Below are 21,150 nucleotides of genomic sequence, written 5' to 3'. Positions count from 1 at the left end.
GGAAGGAACACGTTATTCCAACCAGTTCCCTTCCCCTCCATCAGGCGCCCCGGCTGTCATGGGGGAGGCGGTATAGTGACCAGGATTACTACATGTTTTTGTGAGGGTATTAACTACCCTAGGAGACACGGGGAGAACATGCAAACTCCACACAGAATACTACACAGCATACTACACTTTCATAGGCATGGAGGCACCGAACAGCCGAAATCAGGACGGGTACCGGCCTGATTTATGAATAACGTCATATTGCAGTCTGGACCAAACCGGACCCAAATTATTTGGGCTCTAAAAGTGTGGTATGCATGGTCCTTAGCGCTCTATGAGGTGACAAGTTATGGGGACTCTCACCGCTGGTGGCTCGCTGTTCTCGGTCTCTCTCCTGCCCTCTGACGTCCTGCTGTCAGAACCACAGGAGGTGGGCGAGCTCTCCCTCTTCTGGGCTGGAGGACAAGACGCGGACGGTTAGTCACGATGTCGACTCACCAATAGTGATGTACAAAAGAATTCCTCTTTCGTCATTGGACTAAACTACGTGAGGAGGGCGGAAGCACTGATCGGTGAACGAATCATTGGAACTAATCTTTTTAGTTAACAATTACGAAATGACGAGTCCCTGAAACAAACCATTTAGTTTAGTCATGTTTATTTCGAATATGTTAAACAAACAAACAAACAATATGTTTGTTTGTTATTGTTTGTTTAATTAGCAGTGCGTCAAAACAAGCTCAAAACGACAGGACAGGAGTCAATCGCGTGCTTAGAATTTGCATTATTCATGTGCGAGTAGTCAGTGTGTCCACATGTACCACAGTTCATATCCTATCATAACACTGCTGTACGCAATAACAAAAAACATCATAATAACAGTCTCCATGGGAGGTACTGTATGTACTGCTAGTGTGGGCATGTACGCTGGGGGGGGGGGGGGGGGTTACCTGGGAAGGTGTCTGCCAGCTGTTGGGTGATGTCAGAGGTGCTGCTGCTACGTGGCAGGGGGCTGTCAGCACCTCCCAGATCATCCTCACCACCACACTCTGAGAGCTGGCACTCCTCCACGTCTACAGGAGAGGAGAGGAGAGGGGAGTTAGGACAACATCATGGAGGTCCTCAGGACCAGTGTTGATTTTGACAGCAAATTTTTATTTAGTTTTAGTCATAGTCTTTTGAATAAAATTCCATTTAGCTTTAGTCATATTTCAGTCATCTGAAATGTTTTAGTTTTTGTCTAGTTTTAGTCTATAATATCATATTATAGTCGACTAAATCTACAGTTGATTTAGTCGACTAAAACGCATTTTGGCGGTGCCTTGATGGCGTCGTAATGGCTGATTTGACACTTGGTTGCATGCTGAAAATAGCAGATCTACAAGCTCACAACGCGTCGCAGCACAACACGTTGTGAGCTTGTAGATCTGCTATTTTCAGAGCGCAACACCCGAGCGCAACCAAACATAAAATCACCGCATCATCAAGACACTCACAACAGTTACTTTACAATTCACATTCTACATTTTGTTACGGTGACGTTACATACAATAATGACAATTTGAGTAGATATGACATGAACCCGTGGTTAATCAAGTGGGAATCCAGGGACCCTCAGGGTTCCTTGAAATTAAAACGTTTGAGAACCACAGACATGAACTATGACAACATGAGCACATGCAAGGAACAGACTGCATTCTTCAATGTTTTCAAGGCATTCGTGAGGATTCAGTTTCAGCTGATGGCTGCTCAGACGGTCATGAGGAGCACTCCGGGGGGCGCAGGGGGGCTGTTAGGGGTTAAGTGTCTCGCTCAGGGACCAGGGAGGACCAGTGACCTCCTGATTACCAGACAGCCTCTGTACCCACTAAGCTATGGCCGCCCGTACTGTACTGTAGGTACTAGTGATGCGTGGGCCAACCCGTAGCCCATCTGCAGGGCGGGCGGACGGGTTATAGATTACGACGCAATTCTTCTCTCTCGCGCGCGCTCTCTCTCCCTCCTTCTGTGTCCCTCTCTCTCTATCTATCTGGAAAGCAATAGAATGGACTTGCTTGTGATTTATTTTTATTTTTTTTGGGGGGTCGCGGGACAGGCTGGGTCGTCGATTCATATTCATTTTTGCGGGGCGGGTTGGGCTCCCGTGCGGGGCGGGTTGGGCTCCCGTGCGGGGCGGGTTATGATAAAACCTGACCCTTGCATCACTAGTAGGTACAGTACAAGTTTCTGGAGGCATCGAGGTCTCTGCTCTGATGACTTTTGACAGCAACCATTGAAACCACAAAAACAAACAGACACACAGAGAGGTTAACAGACAGAGCGGTAGCAGATAAAAGGGGTAACAGACAGAGGGGTAACAGACAGAGGGGTAACAGACAGAGGGGTAGCAGACAGAGGGGTAGCAGACAGAGGGGTAGCAGACAGAGGGGTAACAGACAGAGTGGTAGCAGATAAGAGGGGTAACAGACAGAGGGGTAACAGACAGAGGGGTAACAGACAGAGGGGTAACAGACAGAGGGGTAGCAGACAGAGGGGTAGCAGACAGAGGGGTAGCAGATAAAAGGGGTAACAGACAGACAGAGGGGTAACAGACAGAGGGGTAACAGACAGAGTGGTAGCAGATAAGAGGGGTAACAGACAGAGTGGTAGCAGATAAAAGGGGTAACAGACAGAGGGGTAACAGACAGAGGGGTAACAGACAGAGTGGTAGCAGATAAGAGGGGAAACAGACAGATGGCTAGGAGAGGATAGAGGGTTCACAAACACATACAGCGACATGCAGCCCCTTGAGCTTAATTTATATGCCATCGCATGATATGCTTCCCGTAGAACCACGGCGTTGCTTGCACCAAAAGATTAGTATAATTGTTATAATTGGCAAGCGACGCCGTCGGTGGTTCTACGGGGAGTATATGAATCAGGCTTCAGAACACACTTTACCTGAGAGTCTGTGAGCAGAACAAGCAGAGTTACCGCCAGAGATACCAGGCAAGAAAGAGCTCACAGTGTGAAGCAGCATAGGAACACTTTTAGTAGCGGGCAACTCGTAAAGATGGACACAGTTGCTGATGGACTGGCTTCGCTTAGCTTCCATCAGGAAGAGAGAGAGAGAGAGAGAGAGAGAGAGAGAGAGAGAGAGAGAGAGAGTGTGAGAGAGAATGGGGGAAAGGAAGAGGAAGAAAAAAGAAGAAGGAACAAAGCAAAGGAAAGCAGAGAGTATTCAATGACAGCGTACTACAGAATGGTAAAGGAAACTATAGCAATAACTAACCACATTAACAGTGCTTTGAAACAAGAACAAAACGAAAACGTAAGAAAGAAAAAAACTAAAACATAAGTTCGGTTCAATTATTAGAAACATTTATTTTCATTTTTCTTCCTCCACCGAACTCAGTTGATAACTTACAACTTGCCTCATTGCGATAAGTTGCGATAAGTGAGCTTGCAGATCGGCAATTATTTGGCGTGTTATTTGGCGTGCAACACTGTTTTGTTTTTTTCTCGTACCTTAACTAGCATCCATAGCATATCATGTAAAGTATACCATATATATATGCTGCTATGCTCCTCCACGCACCTATGTCTTACCTCAGGTACTTACCGCACCGGATAGATAGATATACGGTACTATGTGTAAATATGTCCATAATTTGTTTGTTTCTATTGATCTCTCTCCCTCTCTTCCCCTTGCCCCCCCCCCCCACCTTCTTCTTCTTCCCTTTCTCTTATGGAAGTAACCAGTGGTGGAAGAAGTACTCACATTTTTTTACTTAAGTAAAAGTATCAATACTGCAATGTAGAAATACTCTGTTACAAATAAAAGTCCGGAATTCAACATTTACTTCAGTAAAAGTACAAAATAATTGGTATGAAAATGTACTTCACGTACCAAAGGTAGAAAGTACTCATTATGCAGAATGTCCCGTTTCACAAGTTTTCAAATGTGTAAAAATCTTTTGAAAATAGCAGATCTACAAGCTCACAATGCGTCGCATTGTGAGCTTGTACTAGATCGGCTATTTTCAAATGGCCGAAATGTAATTAGGGCTGAAGTGGTTACTGTATGTTCTGTAATAATAATCAAAATCTACAAAGTAACTAGTAACTTAAGTTTTCCAAGAATTGTAGTGGAGTAAAAGTACAATATTTGCCTCTGAGATATAGTGGAGTAGAAGAAAAGTACTGAAAATTGGAAATACTCCAGTAGAGTAAAAGTACCTCAACATTTTACCTAAGTACAGTACTTGAGTAAATGTACTTAGTTACTTTCCACCACTGGAAATAACAAAACTTATGGAGCTTGCACAAAAACCAATTTCACCCACTGTTTTACACCAGTAAACCTGTGCTGTGACGATGAAGTTGAATCTGATTCTGTCATGAAGTGTAAAACATACTTTAGGTTGTGACAAGAGGTATGGCAACCAATCAACGGCTTTTATAACCTACTGCTTATACAAATAAAGCCACATTAACACATTATAAATTAATTGCACTGAATTAACTTTTTCATTAGCTCTTTTCCTGCCCCAGTAAACATTTAATTTCACTAAGTTAAAAGGTTCGTAATTGTTTGTTTGTTCGTTTGTTTGTTTGTTCCAAATAACACGAATTGTTCAGCACCAAAAGTAACATTCACTCAAATAAGAAGACATTCTGTACCAGTCAAAAACTGAACAGACATAACAGTATGTAAATGTAAATTAACCTCAAATACGATTCCACAGAGTAAAGAAAATGGAAAAAATAAAAGAAGAAAAATCCAGAGTGAAGTTACTGAGACAGGAAATTAATCATCTAAGAAGTGAGAATACATTAACAGCCACGCACTCGTTTCAATTTGTCACTCGAGGGCTCTTAACCTCAACAAAGCAACCTCGAACCGCCACAATTGGTACATCATAAAAAGCCCCTGTTTTTCATTAAATCTTCAAAAACAAAAAAACACAAACAAATAAGAAATAATGAGTGACACTCTGCATTTTTAAGACACTTAATTAATGCGGGGGGGGATTGCTTTTGTTTCTAAGACTTTAGTTTAATTAGTTCTCTGGCGCCTGGGCTAGACCGGGAAACAGAGTGGATTTGTCTCTCAAGCGAGGGATTATGCCCCAATTTCATGCCTTATAATAACTGATCTACAAGCCCAAAACGCGTGGAAGTGTGACGCATTGTGAGTTTGTAGATCGACTATTTTTGGTATAAAAAATAAGTTTTTCTGATGTTTATAATAAATTCGGACAAGTGGTTACTTTTAGTACCAACTATAGCTGAACGTCAACACATGGTATCTACCGCCAGAAAATATGTATTCTGAGGCTCCTTTGGCTCATCAGGACAAAATCCTCTCAGAACATTATTAAGATGTATTTGCATACATGAGCACGGGCCACGCTTTGACAATTTCCAATGCAGAGGCATTGTCATTATGCGTGGATGACACTTGAGGCCTAATCTCAACGTGAGCAATGAAAGGGAAGGACTCCATAGCTTAATTCATACACCATCGCACAGGGGTGTGTGATGCATTGTTAGCTTGTAGATCTATTCTTTTTAGGTGAGCGACACAGTACAAATTAGGCTTCAGTGTGTGTGTGTGCTGAACTTTAATTGCGTCTTCCTCCAGAGGTAGATAAGATCAGCGTTGCCACAGCTTGCTACAGTTACCACGTTTTATATGCATATTAATAAGCATTAATTACACCCTTAATGAAACTATGAAAACACCACTATGCAATTGATGTGCGGGGTCTACTGTCGAGGAGCGGGCGAAGAGGTACACGGTGGGCCGGGGGGGCGTTTGAAGATCAATGTGAGAGAAATCCAATTAGGAGGAGGAGAAAGAGAACGAGGGAACTTGAGATGCGAACTGTTTCATGTTTCGCTCACGACTGTCTGCTCACAGTGCAAATATAAACAAACAGAACACAATAAACACTCTAAAAAAACACACTTCCTCCTGCATCTGTTTTGAGCTCTCGGCCTGCGTGGAGACAACGGGACTTGGGACGTTAACAACAGAGCTGGACGGACAGGAGACCGAACCGTGTGGGTCTTTGTCTTGGGATTTTCTCTATTAACCCATTAAGACCAGGAACGCGTCTGTGTACATTTTATGATTTCCTTGGCTATTCAAAAAATAGCACATCTACAAGCAAAAAAAAATAGCAGATCGCCGCGCTATGAGCTTGTAGATCTGCTATTTCTTTTTAAATCCTGGAAAATGTGTGCAAATCTTTGAATATACATATTTTTTAAAGCGAACATTTTTAACTCAAATCTTTGCTTCTGGGGGTCCCTGGAACAAAATATTTTGAGATGGGGGGTCCACGGCCAAATACATATCATTTTGGGGGTCCTTGACATGAAAAGGTTTGAGAACACTGATATTACAGCAACATACGTTTTTCAGAAAACTGTTTAGAAGACCTTTGTAGAATCCCCAGAAGCAAAGATATAAGTTGCAAATGCATTATTTTTTGGACCCCCTGGTGGTCCCGCAGACCAGACTTTGAGAACCCAGTGCGGGGGTACATGAAAAAACACCCGAGTAACAAACAGCCTTTTTACAAACGTCTTTTAACGAGTATGACACGTTGTGGCGTTATCTCACCCAGCGCTTGCATTCATTCATCAGTGAGACCCGGCGTCAAAATGTTTTCAGTGGCACTTTGTGGAGGCTTACATTACTGATAACATTATCTGTCGGGTGGCGGCCTGGCGTCAGCCTGCCACCCACTGTGTTGGGCCAGATACTGTATTGATTGCATATGAAAGCCTTCCAGACAGGTCTGTGTGTGTGTGTGTGTGTGTGTGTGTGTGTACGTTAGCTCCAGGTGCCTCTGAAAGGCTCCGGCGCGGCCAGACAAAAGAGGGCCAGCAGATGGCCTCCATTGTTCCTCTATAACATGTCACCGGCCAATGTCAACATGTTTCCCCCTGTCAGGCACACACGTACGTGTACACACACCCACACACACACACCCACACACACACACACACACACACACAGACACACGCACACTTCCCCTTCTGTAACAGTGTGTGTCAGAAAGCCGGCTTTTTCGTCGTCATCGTGCGGTTCAATTCAGACAACGACACAGACGCCTCTTATCTGATGAGGCGGTGGCAGGCTAATTATAAAGTTGAGCGATTGGGGGGGTTGGGGGGGGGGGGGGGGGGTGTTAAGTATAGCACTAAGTAGCGAGCGGTTGTCTTCCTTGTCCTAAATATAATCTATGGGCAGAATGTTAATAGAGAAAATCCCAAGACAAAGAAGACCCACACGGTTTTGGTCTCCTGTCCGTCCAGCTCTGCTGTCAACTCGTTAAGACTGGGAACGCATCTGTGTCATTTTAAGATTTCTTTGGCTATTCAAAAATAGCAGATATACAAGCTCTGTAGCTCTGCTATTTTCTGAAAATTTGTGAAAATGTGAGCAAATGTTTGATTTTTTTTTTTTTTTAAGCGAACATTTTGAAACTCAAATCTTTGCTTCGGGGTCCCTGGAACAACATATTTTGAGATAGGGGTGGTCCGCGGACAAATGCATATCATTTTGAGGGTCATTTTGAGGGTCCTGAGGGAAAAAAGTTTGAGAACCACTGATATTAGGACCCCAACGGAAACAAGTCCGCAAGGACCTTTTTGGTCGGACCTTTTAGACAAAAGTATTATAAATGTAACTGTGTTGTTTTACATTCTTTTGCCTAATAACATTTTCAATCATTCAATTAATCAATATTATAGCAACATAAGTTTAAAAAAAAAAAAAATCTTTAGGATTTAGAAGACATTTGTAGAATCCCAGAAGCAAAGATTTTAGTTACAAATGTTCGCTTAAAAAAAAAAGAAAGTATATATTCAAAGATTTGCACACATTTTCAAGATACAAAAAAAAAATAGCAGATCTACAAGCTCATAGTGCGGCACTCGGGCCGTGCTATGAGCTTGTATATCTGCTATTTTTGAATAGCCAAAGACATCTTAAAATGACAGAGATGCGTTAAAAAGGTTGTGAATCACTGATGTTCCTCAATGCCTGCTTTGACATGGCGGCTGAACCCCGGGGTCGGGTTGCTTTGCTTACCGGAGGCCTTTTGCCGCACGTTGTTGCGTGCCTTCTCCACGCCGGGGGCCCCTGACGTGGTGGCGGAGCGGAACCTCATGATGGGCTCCTGGACCCCCCCGGGGCCACCCCCCTGCTCCCCCCCCTGCTGGTTCCTCCAGCTCAGCGAGAAGGAGCGAGCCACCGCCGCAGACTTCTGGGACTCGCTGATCACTCCTGAAAAAACACACAGGCATAGAGGGCTGTCACCATTATCAGTGGCGTGCACAGACATTTTGAGGGGCAGGTGGTCAAGTTAAAAAAAAAGGGCACCTTGTGCGGCGCGTGGAACCGCCGGCTGCCCTAGTAGTGATATTTATTACAGGCACATCTTGTACGTCGTAATTGCATATGTATTTGTTTCAATAGCCATATGCTGTCTGATGCAGATGTGTTAAAAAAAAAAAAAAGGCACTTCTGGTCCAGAGGGCAAAGGGCAGGTGCTCTAGCACCACCTAGAGTCTATCTGTGCACGTGCCTGACCATTATGACATTTTATTTTTACATGACGATTAATTGTCACACAAATAAATATTGCGATTAACAATTTTATTGTGTTTTTGTTGTTGAACACTGAAACATTATGAATAAAAAAATGTAGTATAAAAAGTGTAAGTGTGTGTGGGAGTTTTGGAGCTTGAAATGTACAAACGTTTTAGCATCAAAATATACTTTGAGTACCAAGTCACAATGCAACGCGTCGTGAGCTATTAGATCTGGTATTTTTGAAAATGCCTATATTGACATAATAGGGACACCAGGTTAAAAAAAAATCTATCAACCAAACCAATATATCGGACAGACACCAAAACTAAATATTTGACAGAGAACCCCTCTTCTCCTCCTCCCTCTCACCTCGTCCTCTCTGCTTCTTCTCCTTCTGCTCACTGAGCTTGTCCAGGGGCAGGCTGGTCATGTCCAGGCCGTAGACGGAGCGTGCCAGCACGGCCGTCAGCGAGTCCATGATGCCCGCCCACTCCGTCACCAGCTCCTCCCAGCTGGTCAGGGACGACAGCACGGCCAGCAGCTCGTCCCACAGCTCCCGGGAGATGAACACGCACAGGTTGGCGCGCACCCACGCCACGATGATGGTCTGAACACACACACACACACACACAAACCAACACCAAGACCACCACAAGAGAGAGAGGGAGAGAGAGAGAGAGAGAGGAGGACGTTAGTGGTGACCAGTGGTGGAAAAAGTATACACATTTTGTACTTGGTAAAAGTATCAACACTGCAATATAGAAATACTCTGTTACAAGTAAAAGTCCGGAATTCAACATTTACTTGAGAAAAAAAGTACAAAAGTATTGGTATCAAAATATACTTAAAGTACTAAAAATAAAAGTACTAAAATGTTTGAAAATAGCAGATCTACAAGCTCACAACGTGTCGCATCGCGACGCGTTGTGAGCTTGTAGATCTGCTATTTTCAAATAGCCTAGGTATAAAATAGGGCTAAAGTGGTTCATGTATGACATGTTTTATAATGTAATAATTTATATGTGCAAAGTAACTAGTAACTAAAGTTTTCAAATAATTGTAGTGGAGTAAAAGTACAATATTTGCCTCCGAGATGTAGTGGAGTAGAAGAAAAAGTACTGAAAATTGAAAATACTCCAGTAAAGTAAAAATACCTAAAAATGTTAGTTAAGTACAGTACTTGAGTAAATGCACTTAGTTACTTTACAGCACTGGTTAGTGGTGACAAAACACTGGTTAATTTAAGATCTATCCTGGACCCACGTTTGCTGGTTTGTGTGAATGTGTCTATATGTAGAGCTGTACACAGATACTATAGTTCAGCTCATTTTGGCCACAGTTCTAGTCTAGGGCTGCAACTATCCATGATTTTCTTAGCGATAATTCGATTACTTTTTCCATGAATCAAATAATCGAGAAGCGTGTTTTTATTTTATTTATTTATTTATCATATATCAACAAATCAAAGCAAAGAAATTGAATAGATTTTTTATATTTTATAATAACCCCGATAGTCTTTTATACGGGTTGATTCTAGCTGGTGACCTGTGTTGCAGGTGCCCCCCCCCCACACTTTCCTGTCTCTTTAAAACTGTCCTTTCATAATAAAAGGGAAACACTTTATTATACACAGTTATTTTCATTAAAGGCAGAGGATTATTGCCTCTCATTTGATTGACATCTATTTAGTTTGGGCCATTTTCAGCACCCTCTGGTGGACAACACAGACATGTACAACACATGGAAACTGACCCTGAAGAGAATGGACGCTAAACTCTCAGCAAAGGAGTCTTTTCTTTGGTTCTCCTGCGGTCTCTTCATGACCGCCTCAGTGATCCTCAGTAGCACTTGCAACAGCTGCTCCCTGTAGAACACGCACGCACACGCACACACACACACACACACACACACACACACACACACACACACACACACACACACACTTACTTCAGTTCAATTGAAAGCAATTCAATGCTTTCATATTTTTCAGTGAGGAACTTCATGTGTGGAAGGCAGCAAAGAAAAATACCATTACTTCATCAAAAGTAATCAACAAACTAACTATACAAAAAAACAGCCGATCTACAAGCTCACAACGCCTTGATCTGCAATTTTCACAATATATCTGATATATCTCAGTGTGAATGGGTGAATGTAATGCACCCATTCATGTTAGCTGTGCATCCCACATTTCTGACACAGATTATTTCTTAACCCAAAACAGCACCTATCTACCGTAGAATAATCATTTTGATTTTGCAAAAATGTCTGGGACCCATATACAAGACCACCCGTAAGGTCCCGGGACACATTACATTGAAAATCTTGCAACATCACCGATAGTAGAATGATTTGGATAAAAGGCGCTAGATAAATGCACCCATTTACCATTTTGTATGTTCACCAGACCTCACACCAGGATTTCATTTTGCTTCATGGAATGTCTGACAGATAATCATTTTGCTAGACAAACATGCCACTATTACCAATGCATACATTAACTGTGTTGTGCTGATAGTGTATTTGGATGATCATCTGGTCTCCCAGTGCCACGTTTTCACCTCTTCACCCAGTTTCCATTAGGACTGGTGTGTTTATATGCTGAAATGGGCCGGTATGTTCCTCTTGCGACTGATAGTTTGAGAAAATAGGGCAGCTGCAGCCGTTTTGGGTCGTAGTAAAGTGGGTTTTTATATTGGATAGTAAATACGGTATGTCGCACATGTCCCTGTTTTCCACACGGAGAATGAATCCGGTTGTTGTTGTCGTGAGAGAAGGGAGTCCAGGGCTGGACTGGGTCAAAAATTCGGCCCTGACATTTTGGCCCAGACCGGCCCACCACAACCGACACGCAAGATAGCAGATAGTCTACCGCCCCGCTCCATCGAGGCACACACAAACAAACAAGCCCTAATACCACCACTTTTACTGAAAAACATCCCTTCATGTTCTGGAGCCTTGAGTATAAAATAAATGATAACTACAAAACCCATGAATATGATAGTTAGCCTACAGTACTCACAAACAAGCAGAGGGTGTTGCTCTTATAAGGAGGATGCTGGCTAAAGCAGTGGTTCTCAAACCTTTTCATGTCAAGGGCCCCCAAAATGTTATGTAATGGGCCGCAGACCCCCATCTCCATCTCCCCACCCCCACCAGGAAAAAAACCTGTCTAGTTTGACCCCTTCAAATACTCTTTAATCTTAAAATGACCAATAACCGAAAATAGGCTAGATGTACAATTATTTAGTCACAAGCTCTTCTTAATACTCGTCAATGTTTAAATATTTATAAAACCCACAGACAGACTTAACCTCTTTCAGCTTGGCCTATGTCATCATGGGTGAAGATTTAAAATACATTGTTATAACATTTTCAGAAATGGCAAACAGCCATTCTACAAGCCCAGAATGAAAATAGGCTATCTACAACTATTGTAGCTAGTCTATTTTCGGTGAATGACACGCTTCCATAGAAGTCAGTACAAATGACTGAAAACAGTCGTGGCGACTGAGAACTAACCCATTAAGACCTGAGGCCGATTCTACAAAATGTCTTTTTTTTTAGAATGTCTTCTAAAAACGTTTTTTTTTTTTTTAAATGTGTTACTATGTCAGTGGTTCTCAAACTTTTTCATGTCAAGGACGCCCAAAAAGTATATGTATTTTGCCACGGACCCCCACCTCAAAATATTTTGTTCCAGGGACCCCCCAGAAGCAAAGATTTGCGTTATAAATGTTTGTTTTAAAAAAAAAAAAATTAAGATTTGCACAAATTTTTACGATTTCTCAAAAATAGCAGATCTACAAGCTCATAGCGCGGCACTCGGTGCCGCGCTATGAGCTTGTAGATGTGCTATTTTTGAATAGCCAAAGTGTAAAATAATGCTTTTTAGCTCAAAGATGTGACATAGATTCGTTCCAGGTCTTAATGGGTTAATCCATGAGTGTAGTGTGTGTGTGTGTGTGTGTGTGTGTGTGTGTGTGTGTGTGTGTGCGTGCGTGTCCATGAGTGTGTGCGTGTTCCACTGACCATGTCTGTGTGTTCATGGTGTGTTCCATGATCATGTGGCGGTAGATGCTGAGCACGCCCCGGCACACCTCCACCTGGTTGTCCAGCAGCTTTGGCACGTCCTGGCACGGCTCCAACAGGAAGACGTTGGACGAGTTGGTCAGGAACACCTGCAACAACGACGTCAAAACAATGTCCCGTTGGAAACATTTCAAACACGTCGTGACGTAGAAAATTGGCCAGAAAAACACATTTATCAGGAGACCACAAGGGGAGAGAAATGTAAATTCCCATCAAAAAGGAGGTGTACAGTACACTGCTGCTGTTTCCTTCCTTTTTCTCCTTTGTACATAGTGTTTGTACTTGTTGATAACATGTATTAGTGTGTAAATGTTTCCATTGTGGTCTTATGTATTCAATTCATCAACCTAGCATAAAACAAGTCCCAAGGACTTTTTTGTGTTATCACTTTTAGCCTTAATAGGATATTTTTTTTTACATCAATCACTTGAACCCTAGCATCCCTATTCTGAGGAGAACTTCAGCCAAACATAGCCGAGTTGCAATCTCACAACTGAGCTTGTAGATCGGCTATTTTCGGAAAAGAGGTTAGATGTAGAGGGGAAAAAAGAGCAGACCAAGTACAAAGTGAAAGGTCAGGTTTACTAAGTATTGTCGGTTTAAGTGGTTAGATGTCTGGAAAATACACATTAAAGGGATAGTTCACCCAAAAAATTAGTCACCCCCATGGAGACTTGAATTCATGGATATTTGTTTTGTTTTTGTCACATTCCTAAGCCACTCCCACTGCCGGTCAATTTATTGTCTTAGGAATGCGACAAAAACAAAAAATTATATCCATGAATTAAAGTCTGCATGGGGTGACTAATCGATAGGAAAAAAAGTCATTTTGGGGGTGAACTAACCCTTTAACATAAGTCCAACATATGTGTCCGCTACTGGTGAAACCTTCCTCATGTCGCCAGTTGAGAAAGACTAGAACATTTAATAATAGATTTGCGTTTTTTCTTTTATTTTTTCATATTGACACAGTTCGAATGTTGAAGAAGGTTTGTATTCTATCAGAAAGCCGTTTTATAGTCATTAAATGGTTACAATTAGATTGTGAACATGCCTCTGTTTGTAAGAGAGTTTCTTTGTGTATTTTGGGGGTTGAACATTCATGTCCAGCATTTGCATAGAGGTTTCGATTGGCCTGGCTAGGCATTGTTCTCCAGTTTCACGCACCAGAGTACCGCCCATAAGTAGCAGCGTTTCATTAATGTTGCTACAGTATCCTTGTTTATTCATTCATTTTTACAGTAATGTTACACTGTGCAGAAATCCAAAATAGCCGACCTACAAGCTCACAAGGCGTCGCGTTGTGATCTTGTAGATCTGCTATTTTCATGAAACCTGTTTTGTGTATGTCGGACTTTGGCGTTGATTTTAGCGTTAGATTGACTATGTAGACACAAACACTAGTGTAGACGTGTTTGTTTGTCTGAAAAAATGCAAAGAAAGGCTTGTTTTGCCCGCTGCGACCGTGTGTTTCCACAAAGAAACCAGCACTCAAATACAGGCTTGCTGTTGTCACACACCCACCCGCACACACGCGCACACACACACACACACACACATCAAATTTTGCACTGCAGTCCAAGGTCAAATGCCTGATGTAGCGAGACAAAAACTGTGTGTCTTAGCCAAAGAGTTACACCATTTCCACTCTGAGTTACAAGTAAGGTTCCTGTAAGACCTATAACGGGTCAATTTGCGGGAACCCCCTCAAGGGCCCCCGGGGGGTCCCCGGACCACACTTTGAAAACCAATGGTCCTTGATAGCCTCCTGTAATTTGTCTTATATGCTGCTAGTTGTCCCTATAGCAGTGGTTCCCAAACTGGGGGTCAGGACCCCCAGTGGGGGTCCCCAGATGATTAGCTTAATGTGCAACATTGTTTTCTCACTCAACAGTAAACAAACCAACATACAGTATAAGTGTGTACATTTCTAAAGTTACAATTTAATGACTTTTAAGACCTTTTTAATAAGATATGGTCAAATATCTTGTAAGAGGCAAGCATTGTGAAAATAGCCGATCTACAAGCTCACAACGCCTCGCAGTGCGAGGCGTTGTGAGCTTGTGGCAAATTATGAGACAATGAGCCTCTGTTCTTTAGCTATGAAAAAGCTTGTACTGCCCTTGTACTGAGGCCCTTGTCGGGCTTCCGTTTTATAAATTCCTCCATAGAAGGCGGGTATAAACCATGTCAGGTTTTATACATGACACATGCCTGTTCAAAGAGCTTCCAGTTATCAAAGGTACACAAAAAACCTATATTGTCTTTAGGATGCTGCAGTGATGGTACCTATGTTTATTTTAAAAATCATATTATGTCCCTTTTATATAGCTGTTCTAGGGGCTTGAGTGTTACCTCTGCAAGACCAATTTGTGAAACAGTACTCGATGTGAGAGAAGATCATACATTGGATTGATGTCAGTGTCAGCTGACTGTACACCCTTTGACACCTGAAGGACTGAAGAATGTTAAATATTGAAGGAAACCAAAGGCAACAAGTTTCACTCTTTTGTCATTTTGATGGAAGGAATCCAGTTAAGATGCATCAAAGAAAGAGATCAATGTAGATTATGAAGTTCCTGTGAGTGTTTGTCCACACAATGATAGAGATGAGGAAAATTCAGGCCTGCATTGGGAATTACAATGACCTTTTATTGCCAGCCTGTGTGTTTGAGGTCGGTACATTAAAATGAAGGCAACAGAAACATTTACAGTTATAGCTGCTGTGCAGCTGGTCATTTAGAGGAGGAATAAGAAGGAGCAAGAGGAGAGAGATGAAAAATAGGAAGATGCGTAAGACATGAGAAATTAGTTACAGACCTGTTATGGTAATTCAGGGCTAGCTCTTTGTGTTTCTGGTAATATTATTGTCTGCTCATTTTGTATGTCTGTGGCAAAATTTTAATTTTGACAAAAATATCCACCACAAGCCAGCATGGCGATGAACCCTGCCCTTATCTCAGAATGCAATTAGATTATTTTTATAGAATCATATTGTAAAAAAAACTTTTTTTTTTTTTGTTGAGAGATTGGATGGGTTTTAAATTGTGATGTTCATCTGCTGCAACTGACTTCTAATGCTTTCTGTAATTGTAAGGTTATTTCTTTGCAGTTGGTGAAATGTACTCATCTGACCTAGATAATATTGTATAACATATAACAAGCTATTCTGATTTAAATATACTGCTTTCTGTCTGTCTCCGTCTCTGCAGTTGAAAGCTTTGTAATGCTTAATGAAGTATTCATTCCAAGGGACTGTAAGTCAGTTTCACTTCACTGGAGACTTGTTTTGAACAACAACATTAATTAAATGTCTAAAAATAAGGAAAATGTTCATTGCATACTTTCAATTTCAGTAAACAGTTTAATCAGAATTAAAATCAATTTTAGTTTTCATACATAAGAAATGTAACTTGGATAAAACAATACAAGAGTAGAATAAAAATATATTTAAATGAAAAGCTGAAAAAGATTAGATGTTCTAGACATCTGTGAGTCAGTATACAGGAAGAGGATATGAATATACTGTAGATTTACATTCAAACACATTAAGGCTGATCTAAGCCAAGGCAAACTATATTTTAGGTAACAAATCACAAGATACATAATATACAAATTGAAATAATTGTTGATGTTGACATTAAAAGGATACCACTGGTGTTTCTTCACATAATAGTTCCATAGATAGTAAAAAGAAAAGAAAAAAATTGAAAGAATAGCAATGTCGCTGAACATTGATTTATGAAATCAAAAGCCTATACGTTTAAAACCGGGAAAGCATCTGTGTCATTTTAGATGTTGCTATGTATATAGCAACAGGATTTTTTATTTATGTATTATGTATTATATTTATGTATTTAAAAAAATGAATTTCTGAAAGCTTAGATTTTTTTAAATCGGCCTCAGGTCTAAATTAATTAAAACATATATACATCATTATTTCAGAAACAAATCACAAAATCGCAATTATCAAAACATTTTGTATTAAAATTAATTTTTCAAAAGATTTTCATGAATAAATAAAACATCTAAGAAATTCCATAAATAAATAAAAAGTTCACGACGAGTCGCATCGCAATGCCTTGTTGTGAGCTTTTAGATCGGCTATTTTTCACTAGTTTGGGTGCCGGGCAAATGGCTAATTTCTCTTTTGGGTCGTGAGCTAGCTAAAAAAAGTTTGAGAACCCTTGCCCTAGAGGCCGCACAATGGCAGATATTTGGGTGCGATGCCGATCCTGATTTTGTATCCAGACCCACTGATTACTGATGTTTTGACCAATGTTTTATCAAAGTGCAACCTTTCCTAATCAATTAAACTTTTTTTTACAAATTTAATTAAAGTTTCTATTTGAGAACATTTAACTTATGAGCAAAACAATAAATAAATGAACTTTTTCTTACATACAAAATTAACGCATGAGCTTGTAGGTCAGCAGTTTTTGAACATTTTTTAAAAGATTTGGAAAGTTTCTATAGCAACATGGCCAGATTAGGGACGCCGGGTTGAAAGTGATAAAAAAATTTGCGACACATCGGCTGTATAGTTGCTGATACCAATATTGTAAAAAAAAAAAAGAAGTAAAATAATGGCCATATATCAGCCAATCGGTCTAGCATAGCTCAATACACATGGAGAGTCTAACATGTTTCTCCATTGAAAACTGTCACACAATTTGAAATAGAACTTCTGATTCTGCCTGTGCGAATCAATTGGGAGGTCGGGGTTCTGCCGGGTCATGCCAAAGACTATTAAAAAAAATGGGACCCAATGCTTGGCACTCAGGATCAAGGTTTGGATTGGAGGTAAGTACCTGCGTCATATAATCATCATGTCCAGGGGCTGTACTTGCACATCAAGGTGCCTCACACAACAGAAACATGGGCTCCTGCCCTATGGGCCACCAGGCTCCGCAAGGCTTACTTATGTGGCGGATTCTGCCAATGCTTTTCAATGGGAACGGAGCGGTTTGTTGCCATTCACAAATTTCTGCAAAAAAAACACTCTGTTCTCATTGAAAAGCATCGGCAGAATCCGCTGCATTGGCAGAATCAAAGTTTGGTGTGACTGCACCCTTAAACTGTTCTTTCAAGAGTGAATTGCTTGCGTGTGTCTCTTTAAGGAGCTCTTATGTCTGAACCATTTCTTACACTGGTCACAGTAGTAGTAGTTGTCTGTATGCATTATTTGGTGTGATCTGAGGCCATCGTTAGTGCTGAACCATCTCCAACACTGCTCACACTGGTAGGTTTTCTCTCCTGCATGAAAACTCTGGTGGTGCCTTTTGAGATGATTTTTTGTCCTGAACTTTTCTCCACACTCGTCACACTGGTATGGCTTCTCTCCTGCATGCATTCTCTGGTGTTGTTTGAGATTACCTCTACGGCTGAACTTTCTCCCACACTGGTCACAGTGGTAGGGTTTCTCTCCTGTATGAAAACTCTGGTGGTGATCTTTGAGATGACCGTTTGTCCTGAACTTTCTCCCACACTGCTCACACTGGTAGGGCTTCTCTCCTGTGTGCATTCTCTGGTGTTGTTTGAGATTACCTCTACGGCTGAACCGTTTTCCACACTTATCACACTGGTAGGGCTTCTCTCCTGTATGCATTCTCTGGTGTTGTTTGAGATTACCTCTACAGCTGAACTGTTTTCCACACTTATCACACTGGTAGGGCTTCTCTCCTGCATGCATTCTCTGGTGACGGTTGAGACTACCTCTATGGCTGAACCGTTTCCCACACTGCTCACAGTTGATATGTTTCTTCACTGGTGGTTGGGAGGGAGAGACATCTGGGATGGAGAATTATGGGAAAGATAAAGAAACCATAAAAGGATTAAAATAACATGCAAGCTGTGTTGTATTGCCGACAGTAGTTCTCATTTTAAAAGCACCTTGTACTACTTCTTTCTTCAAATTGATACATTATGCCTTGAGTCTGTTGCACCATTTAGCCAGTTAATACAGCATAGGAGGAATATAATGTCCAAAACATTTGATTTTCAGATAATTGAAAAAAGAACCTGCGTTCCATTGGATCCATTGTAGTTATTATGGCAAAATCTTTACTCGCATTTTAGTATAAGTAGCAATACCACAATATAAAATGTACTGATAGTGAAGTAAAAGGCCTGTATTCAAAATCTGACTTGGGTAAAAATACAAAAGTATTGCCATTTGCACAATTAACAAAGAAAAACTATTCGGATTCTTCTATATTTGTTCACAATTGTATGTTTTGTAAATTAAAAAAAGTTACTTGTAATATTGAAATACTTTTACCTTAGCAAAAGTATCCCAAAATTGCACTTCTGTACAACACTGTCTGCCAGGAAATGATGATCTTATAACTAGTACATGCTACTCAAACACACACAGACACACCTCTCTCTCTCTCTCTCTCTCTCTCTCTCTCTCTCTCTCTCTCTCTCTCTCTCTCTCTCTCTCTCTCTCTCTCTCTCTCTCTCTCTCTCTCTCTCTCTCTTCTCTCTCTCTCTTCTCTCTCTCTCTCTCTCTCTCTCATCTCTCTCTTCTCTTCTCTCTCTCTCTCTCTCTCTCTCTCTCTCTCTCTCTCTCTCTCTCTCTCTCTCTCTCTCATATATTATATACACAGAGAAATAAGTATACTCCTCTACTCTGTCCAGTGTTAATATACGGTAACATTTCCTTATCTGGTACAGCCCAGCGATTCACAACCTTTTCTGGATCAGGGCCCACTTAGAAATCTGACCAGTGGTCAGATAACGTCATATACTTAAGTTCCTATTTGCCGTTATCACAATAATACATTTTTTTCAAGGTTTTAAAGAAAACATACCATGATTTTGTTTTAACGTCAATGTTAATTATCAATATAATCTTTAGTGTTTTTGCCATGCATTTGCGGGCCCCACTTGTAATATTTACTCATGGCCCCACAGGTTGGGAATCACTGTTGTATATAGCCTATAGAAGATGAAAGAAAAACTTGTGACAAAACCATCACATACCTGCTCTGTGTAACTTGACGTCAGGCTTCAGCATTGCTCTTCAAGCAGTGAGATCTGATGTTGTTGTTGTTGCTGTTCCTCGCCTTTGGAGCCGGAGAGCATCATCTGTCTTCAAAACTCCTATAAAGTTCATCTTCAGCCCATTTGGGCCAGTCCATATTGAGGCACGGTTTCACCACTTGGGATGTGAATTTACTACGTAACATTTTTATCGAGTTCAGTATGGTAATGACCTGACAAAATAATACACACACCACTCCACTTGGCTAGAAAGTACAAATAACCAAGACACACCCTGCACACCTAAGCTCCTCTCCTGGCATGGTCACATGTAGCCACGTGATTGGCTGAGAGTGGACAGATAGACAGTCCTGACCAACAAACCAGCACTCAAATACAGGCTTGCTGTTGTCACAAACACCCGCCCCGCACCCGCCCACCCCCACACGCACACACACACGCACACACACACTGAACACAAGCATCACATTTTGCACTGCAGTCCAAGGACAAATGCTTGATGTAGCGAGACAAAAAATGTGTGTCTTAGCCAAAGAGTTACAACATTTCCACTCTGAGTTACAGACCTGTAAGGTTCCTGAAAGACCTATAGCGGGTCAATTTGTTCAATAACTATCAATCATTTTTTGCTTGGGACCCCCTGGAACCCCCTCAAGTGCCACACTTTGAAAACAGTGGGGGTCCCCAGATGATTAGCTTAATGTGCAACACTGTTTTCTCACTCAACAGTGAACAAACCAACGTGGAGGCCCATATCAGAAACGTCACAAAACTATCATTCTATCACCTGAGAAACATCGCCAGAGTGAAAAATGACAAATGCCTACTTGCGGCATATATCATTGTACTCAAGTCACATATACTGACGATAGTGCTGTCAAATAAGTCTATGAAAGTATAAAATCTATAAAAAAGTTTAACCTGCAACACAATCTTATACAGTATATAGTGGGGGGGGGGGTCCCTGCTTCATCTCTCTCTCAGCTAGGGGGTCCTTGGCCTGGAAAAAAAACCCATTGAAGACCCCTGGACTATATAGGGACAGACTACAGACCTGTAGTGTGGACTGGACTCCAGCCTTGACGTCCCGGTTGTGGTCCTCGGTCAGACAGCCCCGCTTGACGGCGCTGCTGAACGAGTACGTCCTGCCCCAGCTGGACGTGCGTCTGTGACCGTGACACTCCAACATCTGTAGGAAGTTTCAATGTCATTAATGTTCATTATCGGTGTTAAAAAATAGCAGATATACAAGCTTGTTGCGCGGCACCGAGTGCCGCGCAACAAGCTTGTAGATCTGCTATTTTTTTTTTTGGGGGGGGGGGTCATTTGTGCAAATCTTTGAATATATATGTTTTTTAAAGCGAACATTTGTAACTCAAATCTTTGCTTCTGGGGGATTCTACAAATGTCTTCTAAATCCTAACAGGTCTTTTTGAAAAAAACTTGTATATCAGTGGTTATCAATAGTT

General features: G+C 41.4%; 1 protein-coding gene across 1 annotated transcript in view; it reads right to left on the bottom strand.

Moving 5' to 3' along the window:
• Positions 1 to 21,150, bottom strand: part of ralgapa2 (Ral GTPase activating protein catalytic subunit alpha 2) — a 224,708-nt gene that overhangs the window by 125,971 nt on the left and 77,587 nt on the right. The window contains 7 exon segments of the mRNA XM_080414999.1: positions 352 to 443; positions 939 to 1,061; positions 8,078 to 8,272; positions 8,951 to 9,188; positions 10,334 to 10,445; positions 12,614 to 12,762; positions 20,736 to 20,870. Coding sequence (XP_080271125.1) covers positions 352 to 443; positions 939 to 1,061; positions 8,078 to 8,272; positions 8,951 to 9,188; positions 10,334 to 10,445; positions 12,614 to 12,762; positions 20,736 to 20,870 — 1,044 coding nt within the window.

Source organism: Gymnoscopelus braueri (genome assembly GCF_963280865.1).
Source record: "Gymnoscopelus braueri genome assembly, chromosome: 19".
NCBI classification, from domain to species: Eukaryota; Metazoa; Chordata; class Actinopteri; order Myctophiformes; family Myctophidae; genus Gymnoscopelus; species Gymnoscopelus braueri.
The sequence above is the reverse complement of the archived record's forward strand: the minus strand, read 5'-3'. Positions and strand labels throughout refer to the sequence as shown.